We start from the raw sequence: 22589 nt of genomic DNA, 5'->3' as shown, positions 1-22589 counted from the left end.
GTTTCCCAGCGGCTCCAGATGGCACGGCGAGAATCCAAGCGTTTTCTGCAATATGGTGGCTTCCACGCGTCCGAAGGGGAGATTTGCTGCTGGCCCCGTTCCCGTTTGGCTCGGCGCCGCTGAGGATGGCCGAGGCGCTGCCCGGCCAGGCAGAGGGGGCCTGGGTGCTGGCGAGTTCCCTGCACCGCCCTCGGCTGCTTCTTGGGGGCAGCTCTCGTCCTGCCCTGCAGCAAATAGAGGACAAAAAGCATCCTGCTGCCTCGCCAGGCTCACTCCATCGCATGTTGATGGTCTTAACGTGCCAGGTGGGGTCTGCTGGAATTTGGGGTGATGGGTAGGATCTGCCAGGGCCCTCTCACAAGCTCCTTTCCTGCTGCAGGAGGGCTGTTAGCAGCCTCTGAGTGCTTATCAATGTTTTAAGCAGCCTCTGATGCCTCCCTGGTGTGGGCTGGCTGCGTTTGGGTTGCGTTATTGCAGCCACCTCCGGGTGGGACGGCCACTAGCCTGCAGGACCGCGCTCCTATGGCCGCTCGGAGCAGAGAGGGGGGGGAAATCAGCTTTAATAGAAAGACCCCAGCAGGGCGAGAGCTGGAGGATGGCGAGGAGGACGTTACTCCCGATTTCTGCTTGTTTAGCAGCCTCTTAATTCCTCATCTCATGCGGAGGATGGAAATTGCAGGCGAGCCCTGCCTGGCCGAGCCGCTCGGCTCAGTGCTGCTCCTGCCTGGCACCGTGCGGGCGCTTTGTGGGGCTCTGTGGGGTTAAGGTGACTCCTGCAGGCACCCGCTGGAGCCGGGGCCCTCTGCGAGGATGCGACAAGAGCCAGAGGCTTCCCTAGGCAGACGAGGCAGAATAAAATCAGCGAGCACGGAGCATGGAAGCGGCTCCCCGGCTCTGCTGACCTTGAGCAGCGCAGCCGCCGACACTGCCCAGTGTGCTTGGTGGCTGCTGGTCCTCCACCAGCCCAGGCAGGGACCCAGCATCATCCCAGCTCAGCTCCTAAACTCAGATGAGATCATGGCAGTGAGTGATGGATGGGATTTTTTTCTTTCTCTCCTTCTCCCTTAATCTCCCCTGGCTGGTGGGTCTGAGACACAGGATTCCTGCTAGCGCACGGGAAGGGATTTGCTCATCTTCTGTCTTGCAAGCTGAAAAGCAAATCCTCTTTACGGACTTTAACCCCCTGTGCATGCTGGCAGGGCTGGGGCGCTTGGCAAGGAGATGGTGGGGGAGAGACTCTGCAGGAAAAGGGCTGGCCTTAAACACCAGAGGGGAGGATGGGGAGCGGCGTCCTGAGCCCTCGGTGGCCCAGGGGTGCAGCGTAGCCTCGTGGTGGTCTTGCCTGCAGCTCCCCGGGTCCTGGGCTGGGAAGGGCCCATCCAGAGGCATCCATGGGGCCGTGGAGGGGTAGTGGCATTGCTCTAGGAGCTGACCTGCAGCGGGTCCCCAGGGTGGGTGAAGCAGCCCCGGTGCTGGCAGCTGGGTGAAGCGGGGTGGGTGAAAGTCCTGCGGTGCCTGGCTCCCGAGCTGGCTGCTGCAGAGCCCGGGGAGACAGCCAGCCCCTGCTGATAGCCCTGAGGAGCTTTACTTGCCGATCGCTAATCAGCAAGACGAGAGCTGTCGTGGCAAAGCTGTTCCCATGGTAAGGACCAGATCAGCTCGCCGTCCTTCGTGCTGCAGCTCAGGCCCCGTCCTCGCCGTGCTGGGGGATTTGCTGCCGAGCAGCCGCACGCGCCCCGCTCCCACCGATGCTCCTCGAGCTGTCCCACTGGAAGCACAACCGTACCTTTTCCTTGGGGTAAGAAACAAACCAGATGGTCAGCTGCACTGCTGCCACAGTGGTTTTCCTGTGCCACCAAACAGCACTGAGGCTAAACTTGGCTTGCTTGCTTCATTACTTTGATTTCCTCTCCTTTGGTCTCTGCCACGGGTGCACAGGGGGCACCGGCCTCGTGCAGGGACAACAGCACTCTCAGGTCTTCTCCCAGGCTTTCTACCCAGAGGCTTGCAGGCCAGAGCAGCTGTGTTGTGCACGAGCCATAGAAGGAAATGTATTTCTTCCCCTTCTTTTTTTTTTTGTTTCCTGAGACTTTTGGCTTTCCAGTACGTGGGCTTGAGCTGTTCCAGCCTCGGGAGTTGCTTTTTCCTGATTTGAAAAGCGAGGGCAGTCCCTCGGCATCTCCTGGCCACAGGAGACCCTGAAAATGGTGAGCGTGAGGTTAAACCCAGCCCAACGCCGTGGTAGTCAGTAGGAGCCTCTCTGGGGTCAGTGGGGTGTGAGGGAGGGGGGCTCCTGCCTGGGTCCGTGGGGTTTAAATGGGGTTCTCCAGAGCACTGGGTTGTCAGTGAGTTCTGGTGTTTGGTTTTGGCCTGGTGTGGTTTGGGGATTTTTTTCCCTATTTCTGCTGTAGCTCATGGTTTCGGGGTCTGTGTCTAGGCAGAAAAATAAAGGAGCAAAGCAAGGGCTGGGCTCTGCAGCACTCTTCTTCCCGGGATGAAGCCTGTGGCCAGGGGGTGCCAGCACCAGGGCGCAAGGCCCCACAGCAGCACAGGGAGGGACTGGTCACCACCATCCCACGGGGCTCTGCGAGCTGCCTGGGCACCTGCTTCAGCAGAGAAGATCCACGAGGAGCTGGAGAGCAGATGAAGATGACAAACGGAGGCAATCGATCAGCAATCGCCTGTAATGAGAAGGTCGCTCTTGCGAGAGGGCTGCTGACATCCTGCACCGGTCCAGCGCCCTGAGCTGGAACTGATAAAGCACCCCGCGTTCCTAATTAACTCTCCTTTTCTCTTCCCTTTTGCTTTTTCATCGCTTTTTTCTGTCTCCTGCTTGGGCTGAGGGCTGGTGGAAGACGCACTGCTTGGGTGCAAACTTGTGCCAGCAGGAGGAGGGCAGGGTGCGTCCCCCCAAAACACCGGCGCTTTGCCAGGGAGCGACCACTCCGCGTGCCTGGCCAAGGTGCTGCAGCCAGGAACCCACCGACAGCCCTCCGGGGAGGTTTGCACGAGCCCCTTTGCTAATATTGCTGAGAAAGCACCTTAGGGTGCTCTCGAAGAGCACCCTAAGGGCATCTTACGGTGCTCTGAGCTGGCAGGCAGGGAGAGTGGCTCGGAGGGCGGCGAGGTGGTGAGATGCGGTGCCAGGCTGCTGCGTGGAGGGAGCAGGAAGCCAAGGCTGGAGGGGTTTGCCTGTTGGGAGACACTGGTGCTGTCTGGATGTCAGAAAAGCACTGGTTCCATGGCTCAGTACTTCCCTCATGATGATTTTCTCCGTAGCATTGTTTTCTCGCAGAGGATGGTGTTTATTCCCCTCGCGGAGGCTGTTGGGCGCGCTGTGCTGAGGTGAGGCCATGAGGTGATGATTTACCTGGCGGTGCCGGCTGCGCCCCCAGGAGCTCCCAGCCTGTCAGGCAGCTGAGCCGGGGCTCATGATGAGCAGCTTCCTAAAGAGAGGAAGAAAGCTGGGAGGCCTGGCAGAAAGAAAGAAAAGCAAACTGATACCCTGAACCATGAGGGAACAGGGCTGCCGATGGTCACCGATGCTGGGAGGTGCTCAGTGGAGATCTGCAGGGTTCATCGGTGAAGGCTGGAGGCTGGCACGTGCCAGCAAAGGGAGGAGGAGAAGAGCAGGGGGAACGTGGCCCTGGGTCTGATTTTTCCCCACCTTGCCCCTTTGTGTGTTCCCGAAGCCCCAAGGGGAAGGCGCAGCCTCAGGGCTCAGTGCTGGGCTGGCTGGATGCAGCCCGAGCGCACTGCTCGCCCCAGCACCGCCTCCCTCGCTGCTTTTTGCTCTGCCTTCAGCACGGCCAGGCCCTCAGAGCCCTCCCAGGGCTGCAGCAGCACGTGGCGTGGTGGGCTTGGGCTTAGCCGAGGTGCTCTGCTTCCTCCTCCTCCTCATCATCATCATCCCCATGGACCCGTTCGTGCTGCGCTGCACCTGCCGGCCGCATCCCGGCCGCTGCAGACACATCTCCGCCTGTCAGAGCTGTCACTGCGGGGACACGCTGGGCCGAAATTAATTTCTCCTGATGCTGGAGCCCAGCTCAGAGCTCCTCTCGCTCCTCCTGCCCTGACCACGGCTTAACCCTCGCCGTGCCATCGTGCCCACGGGCAGCAGCACCCGCGTTGCTGCCCCCAGAGCTCCTCGGGGACGGTGCCGGGCACGTGGCATGCACAAAAGGACCAGAGACACTGTGAGAAAGCAAGGAGGAGTGCGGCTGTGTGCAAACACAGCGAGAGGCAGCACGACTTCATGCTCAGAGCTCTCTGAGTGTGCAGTTTCGTCTGGGTTCCCACTCCGTGAAGAGGGATAACGCTGTCATATTAAAGCACTTGGAGATCTGCGGATGAAAAGCAGCGGATAGGAGCGCGGCAGTCCTGATCAAAGCTCTTTTTCCTCCATCTGTGTTTGTTTCCCCATGGAAGATAATACTCTGCCTCTTTCTTGTAAATATTTTCGTTAAGATCTGAGTCGCTCCGCGATGGATAAACAGGCGTGCTTGGCTCTGGAGGGGCTCTGCTGGCCGCTGGAACTGTGGCTGCCAGACCAGGGCCTGCGTCTTGAGGTGGGCTGGGGAGTGTCAAGGAGGGGCTGTGTCCAGAGGAGTTGGGGGCTGACTTGGAAATGCCCCAAGACCTCGTTTTTCAGGCAGGGAGGTGCGTGTGGAGCTCAGCCCCTGGAGCTGGGCGCCTCCAGCCACCAGCTGGCCTTGCAGGGAGCTTCGCTGGCAGACGGGGCTTGTTTTGTGCTGCCGTGGGGAAGGTGACGGGAGCACGGCGGTCCCATATACACCAGCAGAAACCAAGGCTCTGAGCAGCACCAGGGTCTGTGGGGCAGCTGCTGAGCCGAAAGCCCAGAGGGAAAGGTGGTTTGGGGGGGGCTTGGTTGGCCTGAGGAGCGTGATGGAGCAGGCATGGGGGGTCTGCAGAGCATCGGGACCTTCCTTGTTGCGAGGGGAAGGATGCAAATGAAGGGGGTGCGTGGTGCAGGTCCCAGCAAGACCCGTGCGTTTGGCTTTCATGCCTGGGGGGTGTTTTTTCCTCCCTGTGAGCAGCAGCATGGGGGCTGTTGGGCAGCTCAGCCTCTGGGGCAGCCTCCCCAGGAGCTCATGAGGCCGAACACTCGATTCTGGAGCAGGGGCACCACCGCCACCTCCCTCCCCACCAGCACTGCCTTGCACGTGACCGGGTGGGAATTAGGGTGGCTGCCATCTCCCCCCCCTATTTAATAGGGTTTAGCTGATCAGCACGATACCGGGTGGGGAGGGGAAGTGAGCGGCAGCAGCATGTACTTGGAATCACGTCTTCATGCTCTATTTCCCCGGGAAACCAGGCAAATTGTGGCCAGCAGAGCAGCCAGGCTGCCAGGAGGAAGCTGCACGTTGGCATCCCCTTGTCCCAGCACCGGGCCCACGATGGTCCCAGGCCACGTCCCAGTTGCCACCGGTGCCACCAGCACTGGCGTCACCGTCCCAGCCCCAGCAGGGTTGGGATTGCTGGGGGGGGAGATTAAAATCTCGGCTCTCCCCTCCCCAAGGGAGGTGCCAAATGAGATATTGGCTGGGCTAAAAGCTCTTCTTTCTTCCTTTAAAGAGGTTGCTGGGAGGAAATGAAGCGCCCCACTGACCTTTGTTAATTCAGAGCGCAAACGAAGCCGGTGCTGCTGGAAGGAGGAGAGACCTCGGCGCAGCCCCGTGCCTCTAAGGTGTTTGCTTCGATTGCTGCGTCTAATGGGAGTCGTTCTCCCGCCGCAGCTACTGGAAATGAAGATGTTTAATCATCTGCTAGATCTGCGTGGAAGTTTCTGCAGGGAATTTATTTAAAATGGCCCTTCTCCCTTTTGCGTGTGGGTGAAACAGAAGCAAGAAAAGCCCCAAACGCGTTTTGGGGAGCTGTTTTCCAGTTGTTTCATTCTAGGGAGCCTGAAACGAAGCCGTGCTCACTGCTGGATTTCTTTTAACTGCAGAGCAAACATTTCAGCCGCAGGTTTGATGCGGGCTAAGAGAAGGTAACAAATGGCAAAATGCCTGCGTGGCTCTGCCCCCTCCGATGCCCGTAGCTGTGCAGACACTTTTATTTCAAGCACTGCTTCCCACAAGCTCCCTCCTTAAGCAGCAGGAACCAAGCTGGCCAAAGTGGTCTGCAGGCAAAGCCCTCCTCTATCCCCTTGGATACCCAAAGGAGCTTACAGGAGCTAGGTGTCCGGCACCCTCTGAAATGGGAGTTGCTGGGAGGAAAATCTTCAAAAGCATCTTAGCGGCTTAGCTTAAGTCCCTTTGACTCTCAATGGAACTTAAGCTCTTAAGAAATGTTGGTGCTTTGGGGCGTTTCACCCTTTGTTCCCAGCACCCGTGGGTCCCCGCAAGCCCCTTGCTCTGTAGGGGCTGGAGGAGCCCCAGCTGGAAGCTGCTTCCTGCAAACACCTCTCCGTTTTATTAGTTTTAGTAATATTCTGGAAGATCTTGTGCACAGCGCCTACGAGATGCGCGTTTGCATGCTTAAAGCTGGAGATCAGGCAGCGTGCAAGAAAAAATGTCTTACAGGAGCTCTTTTACTGTAAGAATTAATCTTATTCCTGAAATGTGACCGTATCTAGCACAAATCTGACCCCACTGGGGGGCCGCGGCTTCACTTAATTGCATTCTTTAGCCAGGATTGAGGTCTATTGGGTGGCTTGCTCCTGTTGCAGGAGATCCTGTGCCAGGGAATTTAGTGAGAGTTTGCGGGTCCGTGGAGCAGTGCAGGAGTAGAGCCAGGCGGGGGGAGTGATGTGAGCCTGCTGCAGAGAGCACAGACAAGGTAAGCCGCGCACACACAGAGGAAGGGAGAGGATGGCTGATGAAACCCTTGCGATCTGAGCGTTCACCAAAGCGATCCCCACTCGAATTCAGCACCGCCTGGAGGGCAGGAGAGGCTTGTTGCACGGTGCCTGGGTTTCCAAATGTTGCGTGTTCGGTGTTGTGGGCAGGAATCGTGCGGTGAATGAGAGTTTGTTCCCAGTCTCTCTGTTCCCAGAGCTGACTCCTGCCCCAGTCCCCCCTCGACACCCACGGGGTGCCGGCTGGGTGCACGTCTTGGTGTCCTGAAATCTCGTGTCCAGGGGGAGACAGCCGGTGCCGTACCTGCTCTGAAGGATGAGCTGCTGGATTGAAGTTGACGTGTCCTAATATCTCTGCCAGCACTTTCTGTCTCCATCAAGGGCTCGGGAAGCACATTAGCAGTGGAGCAGAAGTGTCACCCTCTGGCATCTCCTTCTCTAATCTTGGAGCTGTTGCCGTGTCCCCTTAACCAGACCTTCTCCATCGGAGCCCATTACATGGCATGAAAAGCCATGCTAGATGCTGGAGAGAAGGCGGAATATTTCCCCTTCATGCCTGCGTTCAGCTCCATTTTGGGGGGGTCAGGTTGTGTGGGGCAGCCTCGTCTGCTCTGATGGCACGTGTCAAGAGTGGATGAGGAGCATGGAGATGTTGGGTGGCATTTACTGGGACTGGGCAGGGAGGGACAGACTTGTCTGTGATAAGAACAAACAGTTTGTGAAAGTTTTATCAGGTTTTGAAATACAGAGACCTTAAAGGGTTGGGAGGACGCCTGCACTCTGATTCCTGCCCCTCCAGCCCCCCTGATGGGACCGAGGAGCTGGGTGACTCCAAAGCAGGGAGAAGGGAGAGCCAGCAAAAGGCAACTAGTTCTGTTTGTTGTGCTGGCAGCGGTGCCACATCCCCAATTTAATTAACAGTTACTGTCGCAGCTAGTCTTAATGGTCCTGGTCTCTGCTCACCTCTGACAACACCAAAAGAAAGCCCAGCGCCCTGCAACCCTGCGAGCCCCCCGTTAAGTCTGGCTGGAGCCTCTGCGTGCTGCTCTAATCGCGTCTGGAACAAACATTTGAAGAGATTCCCAGTGGTATAATCCAGATTTTTTTTCTCTTGTACGAGTATCAGTATTTCTGCTGCATTTTCACAAGCCAGCGCTGAAGCAGGCAGGATCTAGAGTAGCACAGAGCGCACAGCAGAGGCTTTGTAATCCTCAAAGTGCGAGTCCAAAGCTTCTCTCTGAAAAGTTGCTCCTCAGGGCCGAGTACATGTGGGGACTTCTTGTTTATCCTAGATTTTCTTTTAATTCTGTACGGTTCAGCCTTGGAGAGTTAATGGGACCGAAAAAGATGAAAATGCCCCTTCACACTGCCTGTCCCGATGGTTTCATGCCCTGATGTGTATCAGAAAGCTTCAGCAGCCGCGCTATCCCCTTAGTCCTAAAGCCTTTGATCGCTGTACAACATCTCCTACCTGGCTCTTCTCCAAGAGGTGACAAACCCTGGGTTTGATTTTTAATTGGGGTAAGCGATGGCAGGAAGGAATCTGCACAGATCTGAGAGCATCCTTCCCACAACGCCGGCCCGTCACGGCGGCGCTCAGCCTGCCTGACGGAGGAGCCGTGCGGCCGTGGCCCTACCAGGAGGTTTTGTTGCAGTTTTTGCCGTCTCTCGCCTCTATTTTCAGCCCTTTGGGGGCACAACTCTGTCGCTGACATATGGGGTGGGGGGACTTGCTGAGAACACAGCTCCCTTAATGCCACTGCAGCTTTGCGAAGGGGTCAGCCTCAGCAACCAAAAGGAGACACAAGGGAGGCATCTCCTGCTTCAGCTTCCCTTTTGTGGGCGATATTTTTCTTCCTTTCTGGCTTTTTTGCACGTGGGGTTTCCCTTTTTCCCCTCCCAGCCCAGCGTGTTGTGGAAAAATCCCCCTTTGAGAGGGGCTCCGGGCCCTGTCAGCTCGGATCCCTTCACACCTCGCTGCTCGCCGGCGCTGCTCCTCTCCCATGTTAGGGACAGGGTGTGGGGCTGGGGGAAGCCGACGGGTGCTAAACTTTAAACACGGGCCCTGTGCAGTGGCTGCCTCCTGATTACCCTTCCCTTTTCTCCCTCTGTGTGGGTGCTGGGCAGGAATTCACTGCTAGCTGCTACGGCCCTGGTCCCTTGGTGGCATCGAGGCCCTCTCTCCTCTCAGAGACCGTGTGTGGCCACAGCTTTCCTGAGCTCCTGCTGCTTTTTTGGGCTCTGTCCGGCCGCCCCGTACCTCCACACCATCCATTACCCTCGTTCCCCTCTCTGAGTGCTCTCCCCTTTCCCTCTGCAGGTGCTGACGACGCTGGGGACGCGCTGTGAGGCCTGCTGAGCTGGAGCCTTCCCGGCTGGCGCTGAAGGCCGCTGCAGAGGATGAGGATCCTTCCCAGCCCTGGGATGTCTGCGCTGGTCTCCCTCGTGAACCTCCTCTCCGTGCTGCTGATCGGTTGCGTAGCTGAAAGTAAGTCTGGGCCGGGCCCCTGCCCTCTTCTTTCACCCGTGCCTCAGTTTCCCTGGAGAACAACAGCAGGGCAAGCTTCAGTGCAGAGAGCCAGCAAATGGATGCCCAAATTTTTCACGTTAGGGAAGTGCTCAGGACTTGATGATGTTTCTTAATTTTTCAGCATCTTTAGCTCTCTGCTAGCGCCTTGCTGTTGTTCACAGTCCTGCCTTGCAGGGATGTTATAGGGCAGCTAGGTCCCAGCCTGCTTTGAATTTGGGGTTGCCCCTCAGGCTGCCAAAGAGCTGGGTAGAAGGGGAGGGAGGTGCCTGGCAGCTCTGCTGGGACCTCCACCCCTGCTCCTGGCCCCATCTCCACCCAGCTGGCCCCTATTGTCCCCTCCTGCTCCGTCCTTCCAGGCGCCTGTCAGACACCAGTGACCGCTGTCACGTTACTCGCTGGGGCTGAATTCACAACAGCATCCAAAGAAGGAGTATTACATTTCTCCTTCCCCTGAATGAACTGGGTCCAGTTTAACACACTTTTTATCTTTGCTGCCTTTCAATTCTTGCTTTAAAAAATGAAAAGGGGAAGGGAAGAAAAAAAAAAAGTGAAAATCTTCAGCGACTCAAATGTAATGTTCCTTCGACATGAAGGCTGAGCGCTTGGGATCAGTGGGGAATAGACTCTTCCAAGCTGATTGAATTATAAATTTTTTTTTTCCTCCCCAGCAAAGCTTCTTGAAGCTGGTGAGAGGGCTGCTCTGGTCAGTGTAGCCCTTGACAGCTTTTAACATAATCGCTTCGTTATCGGGGTTTATTAAGATGACGCAGTCACCGGGGATTGAATGGGATGCTCGACCTTTTGTTGCTGAGAAATTTTTTTGCACAGCGCTTTCTCTCTTCCCTGTAGTAGGCAAATGGGGATGTGTTTGCCTTGCCTTGCTCCTCAGTTTTGTTCAGTTAGCCCCTCTTTGCAGGGAGAAATGTCCGTATGCAGAACAATAATGTTTGCTTTTGTTTTCTTCATTTAATAAGCTTGGGAAGTGAGCTGGGTCCAGGTAAGTTTGTTATAGGGCCGCTTTTCTGGTGTGTAGCTTTGGGCCAGCCTGTCACTCAAATGGTGCTGCCAATTTTCATAAATTTGTCCCCAAGCTTCAGTTTGAGAATCCATTGTGAACGATTTGCCCAAGTATTTATCCAGGGTCCTATTTGGATATTGCAGCCACTGCTCTTGTAGGTTCTTACAAGCACCTCGGGTGGATGGTTGAACTGCCTGGCGAGCTCCAGCCGTGCTCAGAGCGGCCTCGTTGGCATCTGAAAGTGGGTGTTGGGGCTAAGCAGGCTTCTACCTGCACTGGCTCCTGCCAAAACAGGAGACTGAAGGCAGAAATGTCCACCCCTGGCTCTTTGTGCAGGAGGGGAGGGGGCACTGACGGTAGAAAACCCCATGGTAGGGCTGCAGAGTCGCATTCATGCTGCTGCTGTGCTGTGGCACTGCTGGGCAATCACTTTGTCCTGGGTTTTCAAAGCAAGCAGTGTAGCTTCGCAGGCGCAGATGGAGAGTTTGTGTGCCTGCAAGTGCATCTTTGTGTGCGTACAGCCCTGATTCATCTGTTGTGATGTCTGAGAGCCTGTGAAAACCGGAGTCCTTTTCCTTTGTAAACGTGCACCGAGCTCACCGAGAGGGCACTCTGCAGGCTCAGGGCTTCTCCCAACTTCTGGATGACTCCAGTTTTTCTGTGGTCTCGGTTTTCCCAGGAAGGAACGAGTGTCTCGTCCACCCCTGTCTTCTGTGGGGTGAGATTTGCTCAGCAGAGCTGGAGATCCCACACCTGAGTGCTGGGAAGGGTCTTTGGTGCCAGTGTGCCCTCGGGAAGGGCTGGTGCTGGTCGGGCACAGCCAGCACCAGTTGCATGGCCCCAGCCCTGCTGAAATCTGTCAGTGCTCGGCAGGCACCTTGCTGCCAGCAGCTCGCCTTCTCTCTCCTCTAGTTCTGCAGTGTCCTTGGGTTCTGAACAGGGAAGCTTTGTGCTTTTTTTTCCCTCCTGCTGCTCACAGATTTACGGAGGGGAGCTTTACAGGCTGCAGGACTCGGCGTCCACGGCAGAGCTGCTGTTACCTGCTTGAGCTGCAGATGGAGTTGGCCCAGGAGTTTTTCTCTTAACCTGTAGAACAGGGCAGCATCTCCTTCACCTGGGTAGCCTTGGGGATGCTCTCCCATCTCTGCCACCTCCTTGAACCGCTCTGAGGCTGCAGCTGTTAGTGGCTGCCTGGTGATGGTGAGCTGAGACCCCCTGATTTTGGAGGGACTGCTAAATTCTGCCCGTGCCAGGCGCGTCAGTAGCATCCCAGCTCGTCTGCGATGCTCCCCACTGAGGCATAGAAACAGCAAACAGCTTTGTCTGTCACAACTGCGGAGACTGCGTGAGGAGCTGTCACTCTGTTCTGACAATGTCCTCTCCCATCAGATGGCCCTGGGCTCTGTCACGCTGCCTCTCGCGTAATCCCTTGGCCAGCATCCATTTGGCTGGCGCTCGCCACAACGCTGACCCCATTTCCTGCCCTAATTCATCCAGAGGGGCTGCCACGGCCACGCAGCCCCCCGGGCGATGCCAGACGGGGCCGGGGTGGTGGCCCCATTGCAGTGGGAAGCCCCCATGGAGGGAAGAAAACCCCCAGGACACCGGTTTGTGGCAGGGACTGGCTCACCTTGCAGCAAAGCTGGAAGCTTGAGCTCGCCTCCTCTTCCAGCGCAGTGCTGGAGGAGCTGCGGCCTCTGCAATCAAAGGCCCATTAAAATACTTCCCTTGTTTCCTAGGCTAATTGATCTCAGTCAGTGATTTAAATCTTTCTATGGCTGGAACATTCTATTTAAAGGAAACTGCTATTTAAATTAAAAAACCAAAGCACCACACTGCTCTTTGCCTGCTGTTCTTCCTTGAGGAGCTGAAGGGGATAATAATTGAAAAGTATAAAGCAGACCCGTTTCTCCTCTTTTTCTTCGATTGCATATGGTCACTTCCATTGTTTCTTCTATCCAGTCGAGGGTAGCCATGGAACTGGAAATTGCTGGCTCCGTGGTTATTTGCAGTGGCCTCTCATTAGCTGGAAGGTATTATCATTTTGTTAAGGCTTCAGCTGGCTGTGCATTAATGGGCAGCCCTGCAGTGAGCTCGGAAGGGAAGGCCTTCCCAAGATCTGCTCCCTCAAGTGCTGCACGGCCTCAGAGGCAGCTCTTGCTTGCCTTCGAGCTCAGGGAAAACCAGGCAGCACGGACAGGTGAGGTCTGGACACAGATCCAGTTCCCAAATTTCTCACGCGCTGGGGCGTAGAACCAAGAGCTGCTGCCTCGTGGTTATGCACCCAGCCCAAGTCATAAAATCTCTGCAGCGAGCACCTTAAAACATCTGTGAAGGCAGCCTCGCCTTGCTGTGCCTTACTGGTCCTTCTCCTGCCCGCTCTGCCCAGGGCTCAGCTGCATTTGGCTGGAGTGCAGCGCGGTGCTTGGGTCCCCTGACCTCCCGTGCTACCTGCAGGAGCGACGCGCTCGCTTCAAGTGCTCCTCGGTTGCAGATAAAAAGCCACTTGCTGTATAGAAATGTGGTAATTTTTATAACTGAAATCAGCACGCTCGCTGTTTTCGAGTGGATTTTTCCCATTGATTAAACCTTTGCGTTTTACAATAGTGCTTTGCTAATTGGTACTTTGCATACACACAGGGCTGGTGTGTGGTGCTCTCCGCCCCAGCAAAGATTTAATAGCAGATGCAGTAGTGAACATTACTTATTACTTAGGTTTCCTTCCTTTTATAAATTACTTCATAGAACACTTACTAGCACACTCCAAAGTATTACCATAAATAATTAAAGCCAAATTGCAATTGACAAAATAAAAGAATAAAGCCCCTTTTATGATGCATTACCCTGACTTTCTTCCCTTTTAATTGCCCTCGCTCCATCGTTAATTTGGAGAACACACAGGTTCGTGCCAGGCGCATGTGCGGGGGGATCTCTCATGCTCCACGAGCTGCAGTGCCTCGGGGGAGGCCGGCAGCAGATGGCAGCGAGGTTGCTCCACGCACGTGGGGCTTGCAGTGAGGATGGCGACCACGTGCGGGGGGTTGAGAGAGGAGCCCGTGCAGGTCCGTGGTTAGGCTGACAAAGCAACGCCACGTTTTGGGAGCTGGCACAACAAGGAGAGGTGTGTGCTCCGTGCTGTGAAATGGGGGAGCTGGGAGCTGGTTCCTCCTGCTGAGAGCCCAATTCTCACAGGTGGATGGGACCCCTTGCCTCTGCACGGTCCCTCGCATGCTCCTAGCCACAGGATTCGTCTCTACAGTAGAGCTTGTAGCTCTGGAGGTCCCAGCTTTGATCAGTTGCTGGCCAAGGCAGCAGTTGTCGGATAAGGCGGTCGTGAAAATCAAGGAGGCTCCATCTTAGGACTTGATAGACGCGTTAAGATGACAGCAGAGGGAAGGGAATCTTCCTCTGCTTCGTGAGAAATCTGCTCCATCTGTAAGCGCTTCAACCCGGTTCATGACAAAGCAGCAGCGCTGTCCAAAGAGAAGGAAGATGTCAAAACGTGGTGAAGCCAAAAGTCCTCCCAGAAGGCAGAGCCCCCTGCTTCCCTCCCCACCTGCTGCTCGTGCTCCCCGGGCACCAGTTGCCTTTGTAGGAAAGGGGACCCCTTGCTGGCCTTGCTCCCAAATCGCCCTTTCCTTTGCTGCCTCCTCCGTCTGCCAGCTGGGATGCAGCCGGCAGTCGCTGAGGGCTCTGGACTAGTTGTTGTCCCGCTCAAGGACGCTGAATTAAGCTTCTGTGTCACCTTGTTTAAGTGCCTGATTAAATTAAACCTTGCCTGCCTGGATTGAGTGATGTCATCTTTTTATTATTTATTTTTAGATAAATTGGAAAGGTTTTGTTTCTGGAGGAGCAGGAGAGGAAATAAATCATGCTTTGCACGAGCTTCCTGAGGGGCTGGGGGGGCTGTCACCTCGCAGGTCTCAGCTGTGCCCCACACCGCAGGCGTTTATTCGATTAAGCTCTGCTGAGGTGCACCTGGGGACAGCAGCAGCTACGGGTGTTTGGGACCCAGCCATGGGTGTCTCCTGGTAAAGGATCCTTTCCCACCCAGAGGTTCTTGCCGCTCAGCTTCATTAGATGGCTAAGTTAGGAGAAACGAGCAGCTGTGTGTTGTGTAAACAAGCAGCTCGTGTAAAAATGCCATCTATGTGGGGCTTGTGGAAGAGAAAATGTATGTCTTCACCATACCTGTGTGCCAAGAGTAGGATATTTAATCCATTGCAGCCTTTACCAGGGAGCTAGTATTTATTTCTTTGTGACTTTTCCCCCTTTGGGTGTGCTTTTCACCCAGATAGCTCTCGCACGTGCTGCCAGGAAGGATGGGAACTTTGTGTTAGCTCACCGGGACCCTGGGTCACGGCAGCTTTTCATCTCTCTGGAAAGGTCTGCGTGGTCACGTCGTTTCAAAACCAACCAGAGATGAATCTCCTGGGTCACTGAAGGGAGTCTGAGAGGGTATTCCCAGCTTTTTTTGTGGCCTGGCAAGCCCGATATTATTCTTAGAAGGCAAAACAGAGTGTTTTTCAAGGACACCCAACCAGAGGAATGTCGTTATTTGGTGTGCGTGGGATGGAATCTGGGCTCGAATTGGCCTGGGAGAGCCAGAGTCTCCCAAGAAAGGTTTTATTCACTCTGTGCCTCTCCTCTCCTCCGGCCAAGGGTGTCCTCTTGCAGCATAATTGGTCCCAGTGCCCATTTTAGGCATCAATCACGTTCCTGCAGTGCAGCTGCCTTCAATTTGGGGGAATTGTTAAAGTTCATGAGGACAGTCACGTTCTGTGCCATCTGCTGCTCGTGGTGGAGATAAGCATTGCACGGGCTGCAGCAGGGTGCTGGACGAGGAGTCAGGAGCATCCTCGGTCTGTGACTGCTCCTTCTCCACCCCCTTCCCTCTTCGTGCGTGTCTAGGTTCTCTTTTATAAGGCAGGGCTTCTGGTGCCGTGTTGTTGTCTGGTGTCATTCGTCTCAGTCTTGGTTTGGGGTTCTCGTGCTGCAGACGCTAAACAGGCGCGTTACGGTTTGGCAGGGGAGCCGCCGGTGCCGTCCAAGGGCACAGCAGATAGCAGCGGGACTGTGGAAGCGATCGCAGCTAACCTAGACCTGAAGGTTGCCAGGAAAGAGCATTATAAATACATTTTGGAACGCAGACTGCTAAGACTTTGAAAGGGGATATCGCAGTGAATGATTCGAGCAGTTGACACGAAGGAGTGCAGACTGACCCCCTTGTTTTCTTTGTATCATCGTGCAGGGCGTTTTTAGCATGTCCCATCGTGCTTGTTGCAGGCATGAAACATTGCAGTTTCACATGAGCTTGGTTAAAACCAATGCCCCGCTCGTTTCATCTGTAATGCACAATCATTTCTGTTTCCTTTTGAGGCTGAGAGGAAAAGTAAAGCTTTAGGAAAGAAACAAAATAAATAGAGGGAGCTGCGACTGGTTTAGCATTCTACAAAGTTTCTCCCAAGTCCTCCAAACCCTTAATTGACTCAGGAGCATAAAATTGAGAAGGGGAGAGAGTGAGAGAGCGTGCGGAGTGGCGCGAGCAATTTGAATAATTTATTGTCCTTTGAAGTTGCAAGAGAAATTTCAGCTGCCTTGGGGAGTAATTTCTCCCCATTCTGAAAGGGTTTCTCCTTATTTTAAACTCATTCAGAGGATGATAGTTTTGCATTTTCTGCATAATTAATGAGCATAACTCCCCTCCACACTCGCACAACCTTTAAAGAGTGTTGGGGTGATGAAACTTGGTGGTTTTTTTAATTAATAAAGTCAAATTAATTTGGCTGTGTCCTCTTCCTCCCTCACCTCCGTTAGAATTTGTGGATTTATTCATAAATTAGTCTGAGCGTGCTGGTAAGAGTAGCAACACTTACTAATCTTCAGCCTTGACTTTGATTTGTTTGAATGAGTTGCTAAAAGGCGTTGTGTTTTTTTTTCAGTTCAGCTATTAAAGAGCACGTCTCGTGTCATCAGCCAGCGAGCCAGGAAGATTCCCTCAGCTCTCGTTTTTCTGTTGTCTTTCTGCATGGGTAGGAGCCGTTTGGTTTCCAGGGCTTTCTATGTGCGTTTTTCTTTATGAGGGCTTCGATACCCCCCTCTCCTTACATATCTGCTGATCATGGTTAATTCCAGTAGCTGCCACTTGAGGGACTGCCTTCGCCTGAACGGAAGAGGCATTTTCTGCTATGGTGCCTGGAGGGGCTGCATTACGAACGGTCTTCTCATAGGAAGCCATCCATTGTATCTCTTGGCAGGTGTCAAGCACGAAGAGAAAAGTGTCCAACTCAAAATGAGGTCCCCTTTCTTGCTCATTGTCTTTGATAGAAGATTCAAGGGATTTTTTGCTGCAGCTTTTCCATGTTTCCATCTGTCTCTCATGCGTTGGACATTTTTTTCTGGCTCAGTGACTCTCTAGTTGTCCCAAACCTGAATTTGTCAGATCTCAGTGCTGTTGCTGCATTTGCCCTTTTTTCTTCTCTTGTGTTGATGTGCTCACTACAAATCTGACTGATGAATGTTGTGGTTCAGAGGCAGAAATTGTAATGACTCATGTGGTAGGAGTCAAAGTTCGTGATTGTTAAAGGTTGTGTTCACCCATTAGTCAGGCTTTATTAGATTTTTATTTCTTGTTTTCAAGATCTCCCGTTCGTGAGCTCCCTTGACATCCCAGTCTCAATACTGATGAGCAATACAAGCTCAAAATACGCTGTTAAGACTCTGGATAAGATGTTTCAAGCTTGTATACCCAGAATTTCCTTTCGTTCAATGGAAAATGTGGGCTAAAGTCTCTTACCAGCAATCGGATAAGAGTGATGTAACAAGCTTTTGAAAGTACCCCAAATTTTGTGCTCTAGGAATTGTATCTTGCCCTTTTCCTGTAGGCAAGGAGTCTTCTTCTCTTGCATAAAAGAAATATTTCTTAATTTTTTGGGCAGCGTGTGCTTGAAAATATATCAAAATATCAGGCTGATACTTAGGAACAGTAGAAGTGTTTGTGGGAAGGAAATGGAAGTAAGATAGCTTTAATTTACAGGAGCAAAAGAGGTTTATCAGACAATAGGGTATTTATCTGGTGTGCCTTTCATCCCCAAATGATTGTATTAGCTAGCAAATCCTGATTGGGATCGTTCATCTGCTGCAGCACTGCAGCCCCTTCTAAGCAGGCGATGCAAGGCTGGGGACTGAGCCGCGTGTTTACATTTTGCAGAAGTCTTTGTCATATCTCTAAACCCAGGATCAGAACTGACCTCTCTGATCACAGCCCTGGGGCTTCTTGCACTGCACTTTCTCCGAAAGACCGTGAGAGGCTGAAGCTTGTAGCAGTTTGTTTTTCCCCTCGCCGCCAATTCTGCTGTCACTTTCCAGCAGCTCAGGACCTCTGCTGGGCTATATTAAGATGGCATGCCCCCCGGGAGTTGGGATCCTTGCTCGTTAGGCTTTCTTTTCGTTCAGGCTTGTCCCACAGGTGGTGGTTTTTCATGTTCTGGCATCCCCCATAGACTCTGGTTCTGTTAGTGACTCAAGCAGAGCAGCAGAAGCTGAGTAAAGGCCAGGCCCTTTCTAGCTGCGTCTTCTCTAGGAAGGGGACGAGTCGAGCTTCTCCGAGATGCCGATGCCAATGACACGGCTGGAGAAGAAGCTGTCTTAGCAACATGGCAGGGGAAGGGAGAGCTCCCTGCCTCAAGCTTCAGATTGCAAACAGCCTGGGATGGCTGTCATGATGTTGATGGACAAGGGGCACTCATTATGTTGCCAGGATAGCTCCTTGGGTTTCGTGCTCTGCTCGGGGTTGTTATGCCTTGTTATAGGGCTTGTGGACAAATATGGGATGTGATGTTGTTACAGTTGATGGAAAGCACTCACATGTCCCCAGGGTCCTGGCCTGCCGCGTTGCTGAGGCTGCACGTGCTCCTGTGCTTCCCGGCCCTGCAGCAGCTGATCCCAGGGCTGCCATCTTACATGACAGCATTGCTCATCTGCTTCAGCTCTTGCTGGTCTCAAGGAGCTTCTTTCTTTCTTCCTGGCATTGCAGCGTAGTGCCAGAAGGTGAATAAGAGTCTGGGTAGAGATGCTACAGAGATCCATCTGCAACACCACCTACCTGCTGCTTTGCCCTGGAACCGCCCTGTGCCGGGTGCAGGCAGTAAGCAGACAGAGAAGCAGTTTGCACCTGAAGCACTCTCCACCCTATTTCTCCTTCATTAAACTGAAGCGTATGTAGTATTTGTGGCTTCCACCGTGTCACAGCTCTGACAGGATGGGTAGTTTCTGGTGCACACACACCACGTGTTGTGAGGCATCAGTTTTTCTGAGTTAGGGACAGAGGGAAAAAGCAGAGGCTGCATGGCCCAGAATAGCAGCCCACTCCTTGTGGAACAGGGACAGCCTTCTGTGCTGTCCTGTCGAGCAGTTTGCACCCTGCGTATGTGTTAGGTATCATTACACTGTGCCCTGTGCATTTGTGTAAACCACAGTTGGAAGATTGTTTTCCTTGGCTGTGTCGGGGTGCCAGTCACTAGGGCTGGGACTGATCTGTGACTGCGGCAGATTCCCTTTGTGCTCGGGAGGAAGGTGGATCTTTTCCCTACATACGGATGCGTGAGAGTAGCCTGAAGAAGTCCTGCTGGAACTGGGTGACTTCATGCTAGCTGCTGTTCCCCGGCGATAAGGCACGGTCCCATCCCTTAAAACCAGCAGTTTAAATAGACCAGAAGGAAGGATTATGCTTTTCCTCCAGCAGGCAGGATAACGTGTTTTTTTCTCACCTTGGGTGTCAGAACTAGGAATAGATTTGGGGAGCCTCAGTCTCATCCTGCCTCCTCTGCTGCAGGCTTGTACCTCCTCTTCCAAAGGGTCTGTATCTGAACGCATTGCAGATAGGTGCCTGCAGGCTGTACGGATGTGCCAGGTCCCCAAAACGGCAAGTCTCAAGGCAAGAACAGCTTGGCGTGGTGCTAGCTACGAAGGTGCTAGCTGCTGCCTCGTCCTGGCTGAGGGGAAAGGTGGGAGCTGGCAGCACGGGCAGGCCTTGCAGAAGAGCAGGCGCTGGGCTTGTTGGACAGGCAGCAGAGTCATGGTGTGGAAACGAGTCCTTGATCTTTCTCACCCATTTTCAGCTTGTCTTAAATCCCATGCCGAGTCACATCCTTCGCTGTGTCCTTCTTTCTCTGTGGGCTTGCAAGAAAGGGGAGGGGGAAATCTTTCAAATGACATTCGCGTATTTCTGACAGGGGAAAAGCCTGTGTACACTTGTGTGCAGCCCAGCCGTTCCGAGTCAGGTGAGGGCTTTGATAGATCAGCACCAGGGGAATAGCAAGGTGGAAGTATTTCACTTCTGAAAAAACGTCCTCAGTCTTTTTTTACCCTCCTTTCCCCAACCTTGCCAGTCCCATCTCCCTGAAGGGAGCCAAGAGCTGCTGACAGTAAGAGGAAGTCTCTGTCTGAAGCCTATAATTATCCTGTCTGCCTTCCCAGAAAAGGCCAGTTGGGGAGCGAGTGTGCTTCTGTTTCATGGACCAGCCCTGCGTTCTGCTGCCTCCCCAATTACTGCTTAATGGACTTTTTATGATGATAAGACGACTGGGTTGGGAAGAAGTTATTGACGGGGAAATGGAATATAATTCACTCCCTGTTTGTTTGTTCTGTCAGAAAACCCTCATTTTAATTTTATTTGTGAGGCACTGAGAAACAGCCCCAAGAAAAAAAATGCAGAATCTGTCAGTAAAACCTTGGATTTCAAGGGGACCAGAGTCTCTGCAGGACCTCTCCAAGGGGTGTTTTCAATCTCCTTGTGTGTCTCCATAGAGACCCTCGCCACTGCCTGCATCAGTCTTGCTCCCAGTTTGCAGCTCTCACTCCTCTCATGAAGAAAAATGTAAATTATGAAGCCATCCTTCTTTTACCCCTCTTGCAAGCTCCCCCGCTCTCTAATGCCGCTGCTTTGCAATGCGTTCCCGTTCCAAACATCGCATTCTTGCTCCCCACTCTCCATCTGTCTTAAATTTGGCTGCTCTCTCCTGTTTTCATCTGCTCTGTGGCTTGCCTCCTCTATCTAATCTTCACTTCCTTGCTCTGGCTCTGAGCAGCTCCCTCCTCTCCATCTTGCTCCATTCCTCTTGCATTCTCCCCGTCGATCTCTCCTCTCTTTTCCCCTGCTAATGCATCTGTGACTGCGCCATATTTCTCCCTTCCTCTCCCTCCTTAGCTCCCCAGTTCAGTGGTGTCCCAAAGCTGTTTTCTGCCCCTCCAGCCATGTCCCCCAGGCCACCCCCAGCTTCTCACCACTCCCACCTTGATCCCTCAAGCACAGGGGGCACATCTGCTGCCTGCAAGCAGACCGCAGCAGCGTACGTGTGTCAAACCCTTATCTAAACCAGCAAACAGCCACCCGGTGCTGAGCCCTACCCAGGTTGTACATTGCCTGAGAGGTTTTTAAAAGGGGAGATGAAAGCACTACCGCCCAGCGCTGGAGTTGGGGGAGTACCTTGTCCTCCTTCTCCAATTGTGAGCCTGTCAGCAGCTGTGGAAAATGAAGATGGAGTTTCACTAGATCAGCAGAAAGTTTCAGCCCAAAAACCAAAGAGGGGGGCAGGAGGAGAGAGGGAGCTTAACCCGTTGTGTGTCAGAGAGAACACCATGGGATTCTTGCATAGACTCACAGAGTGGGTTGGCTGCTCGTGAAGCTAGAAGGGTGAGAAATAGTCTGTCAAGAGAGATGTCCTCATTCAAGCTAACACGACCCGGTTGTTTGGAGATTGCAAAGCTTTTGTCTGGCTTTTACATTTTATCTTCTTCTCCCAACCATAAATGCATGTGGGAGAAGGTCTCTGAGCTCTGCCTCTGCTGATTTTTCCCAGTTCTTTTGTTTTGTTTGTGTTGCAGTGTTTAGAGGCTGTAGTTGTATGCAAGACCACCTATGGTGTTGAGTGCTGAGCAGATCCGTGCTGAGACCCTCCTTTACTCCAAATTGCTCGTAGTGTCTAGACGAAAGCAGGCAGGCAGGCAGGTGTGAGGAATGAGGATTGTCACCTCCACGCTACGGGTGGCAGACTGAGGTGCCGGGAAGGGTGAGCGCCCAAGGTCAGCCGAATTTGCGTCAGAGCAAGAGATCTGAATCCCGATTGTGGGAATCATCTGGAGCCTTGAAGAGCAGATTGGGGTTTGTTAACGCTAACAGCAAAATGACATTGACTGTAAATGGCTTAATGGCCTCCTCTTTTGCCTTTGTTCTCGAAAGGCAAAGGTGCGGATGTTTGTGTGTATAGATTATATTGTATATGCACGAAAAAGGGATGCATTTTGATCAGTTCTGTATTTTTGAGCTACGGTAAAGGCTGACACTGCCTAACATGCCCTGAATCCGTCCTGTGGGCAAGCTCTCACAGTGGGAAGCACCTCCACAGGGAAAAGGCAGTCTCAGAACCGTGGGGCTATTTGTTGAAGGTTGACCAGGAAGGGTGGGCAAAAAGACACTGCCCTGTGGTTCAGAAAGGCTGCAATAAAATGGCCTTCTTCCTTTTGCCTTAGTCTCTTTAGCAGTCTCAGGTATAGCTGAGGGCCCCCTCCGTTCCCTGCAGCAGGGATAATGGCTGTTTATTCACCAGAGAAGAAAAAGCTGAAACCTGGGGCCTCGTCTGCTGGCACCATGGGTCAGCAGGACCGGTGCGTGGGCCTCTACCAGAATGCTGGTGGCGGGGATCGGAGTCACCAAAAATGGAAGCAAAACCTTTTAAAGTACGTGTTTTGTAACTGGCTTTCTTTTGTTTCCATGGATTGCTGCTGCTGTGGGCGAGGGGCCCTTTCAGCCAGACTCATGCTGCTCTGTGCTGGGGCCAGAGGAAAGAATAAGTGGTTTGTCTTTATTTGCGGTCCATTGTCGAGGTGCTTTCCTGGGGGCAACGTGGGGGGGTTGTGAAAGGAGGCCTGATGATCACTGAGGTGAATTTTGCCATCTCAAACCAGCCCCAGGCCCCTGCTGGGGGGCTGGAGAAGAGGGGAGAGCCGGGGGGTCAGAAGGAAGCTGAGGTGTGGAGGTGCCTGTGTGCAGCCCCCTCCTCAGGGAGGGCGGCAGGGTGTGTGTTTACACACACTGCCCGTTCCCCTCCCAGCGCTGGGGCCAGTGACACAATGAAGTGGTCAGGGACCATCTTCAGGCCCTTCTTTGCCTTGTTCTTATCCGCCATGGGGCTGAGGGAAGGGAGTTAGGCCTGCACCAAGGC

General features: G+C 53.5%; 1 protein-coding gene across 1 annotated transcript in view; it reads left to right on the top strand.

Annotated features, from left to right (window-relative positions):
- PTPRS (protein tyrosine phosphatase receptor type S) overlaps positions 1-22589 on the top strand; it is a 130152-nt gene that overhangs the window by 21865 nt on the left and 85698 nt on the right. The window contains exon 2 of the mRNA XM_084302573.1: positions 9141-9308. Within this exon, the coding sequence (XP_084158699.1) occupies positions 9221-9308 (88 nt within the window). The 5' untranslated portion in view covers positions 9141-9220. The remainder of the gene's footprint in view (positions 1-9140; positions 9309-22589) is intronic.

This window comes from Netta rufina (genome assembly GCF_964035555.1).
Source record: "Netta rufina genome assembly, chromosome: 28".
Taxonomy (NCBI): domain Eukaryota; kingdom Metazoa; phylum Chordata; class Aves; order Anseriformes; family Anatidae; genus Netta; species Netta rufina.
Note: the sequence above shows the minus strand (reverse complement) of the source record. Positions and strands in the feature narration are given on the sequence as shown.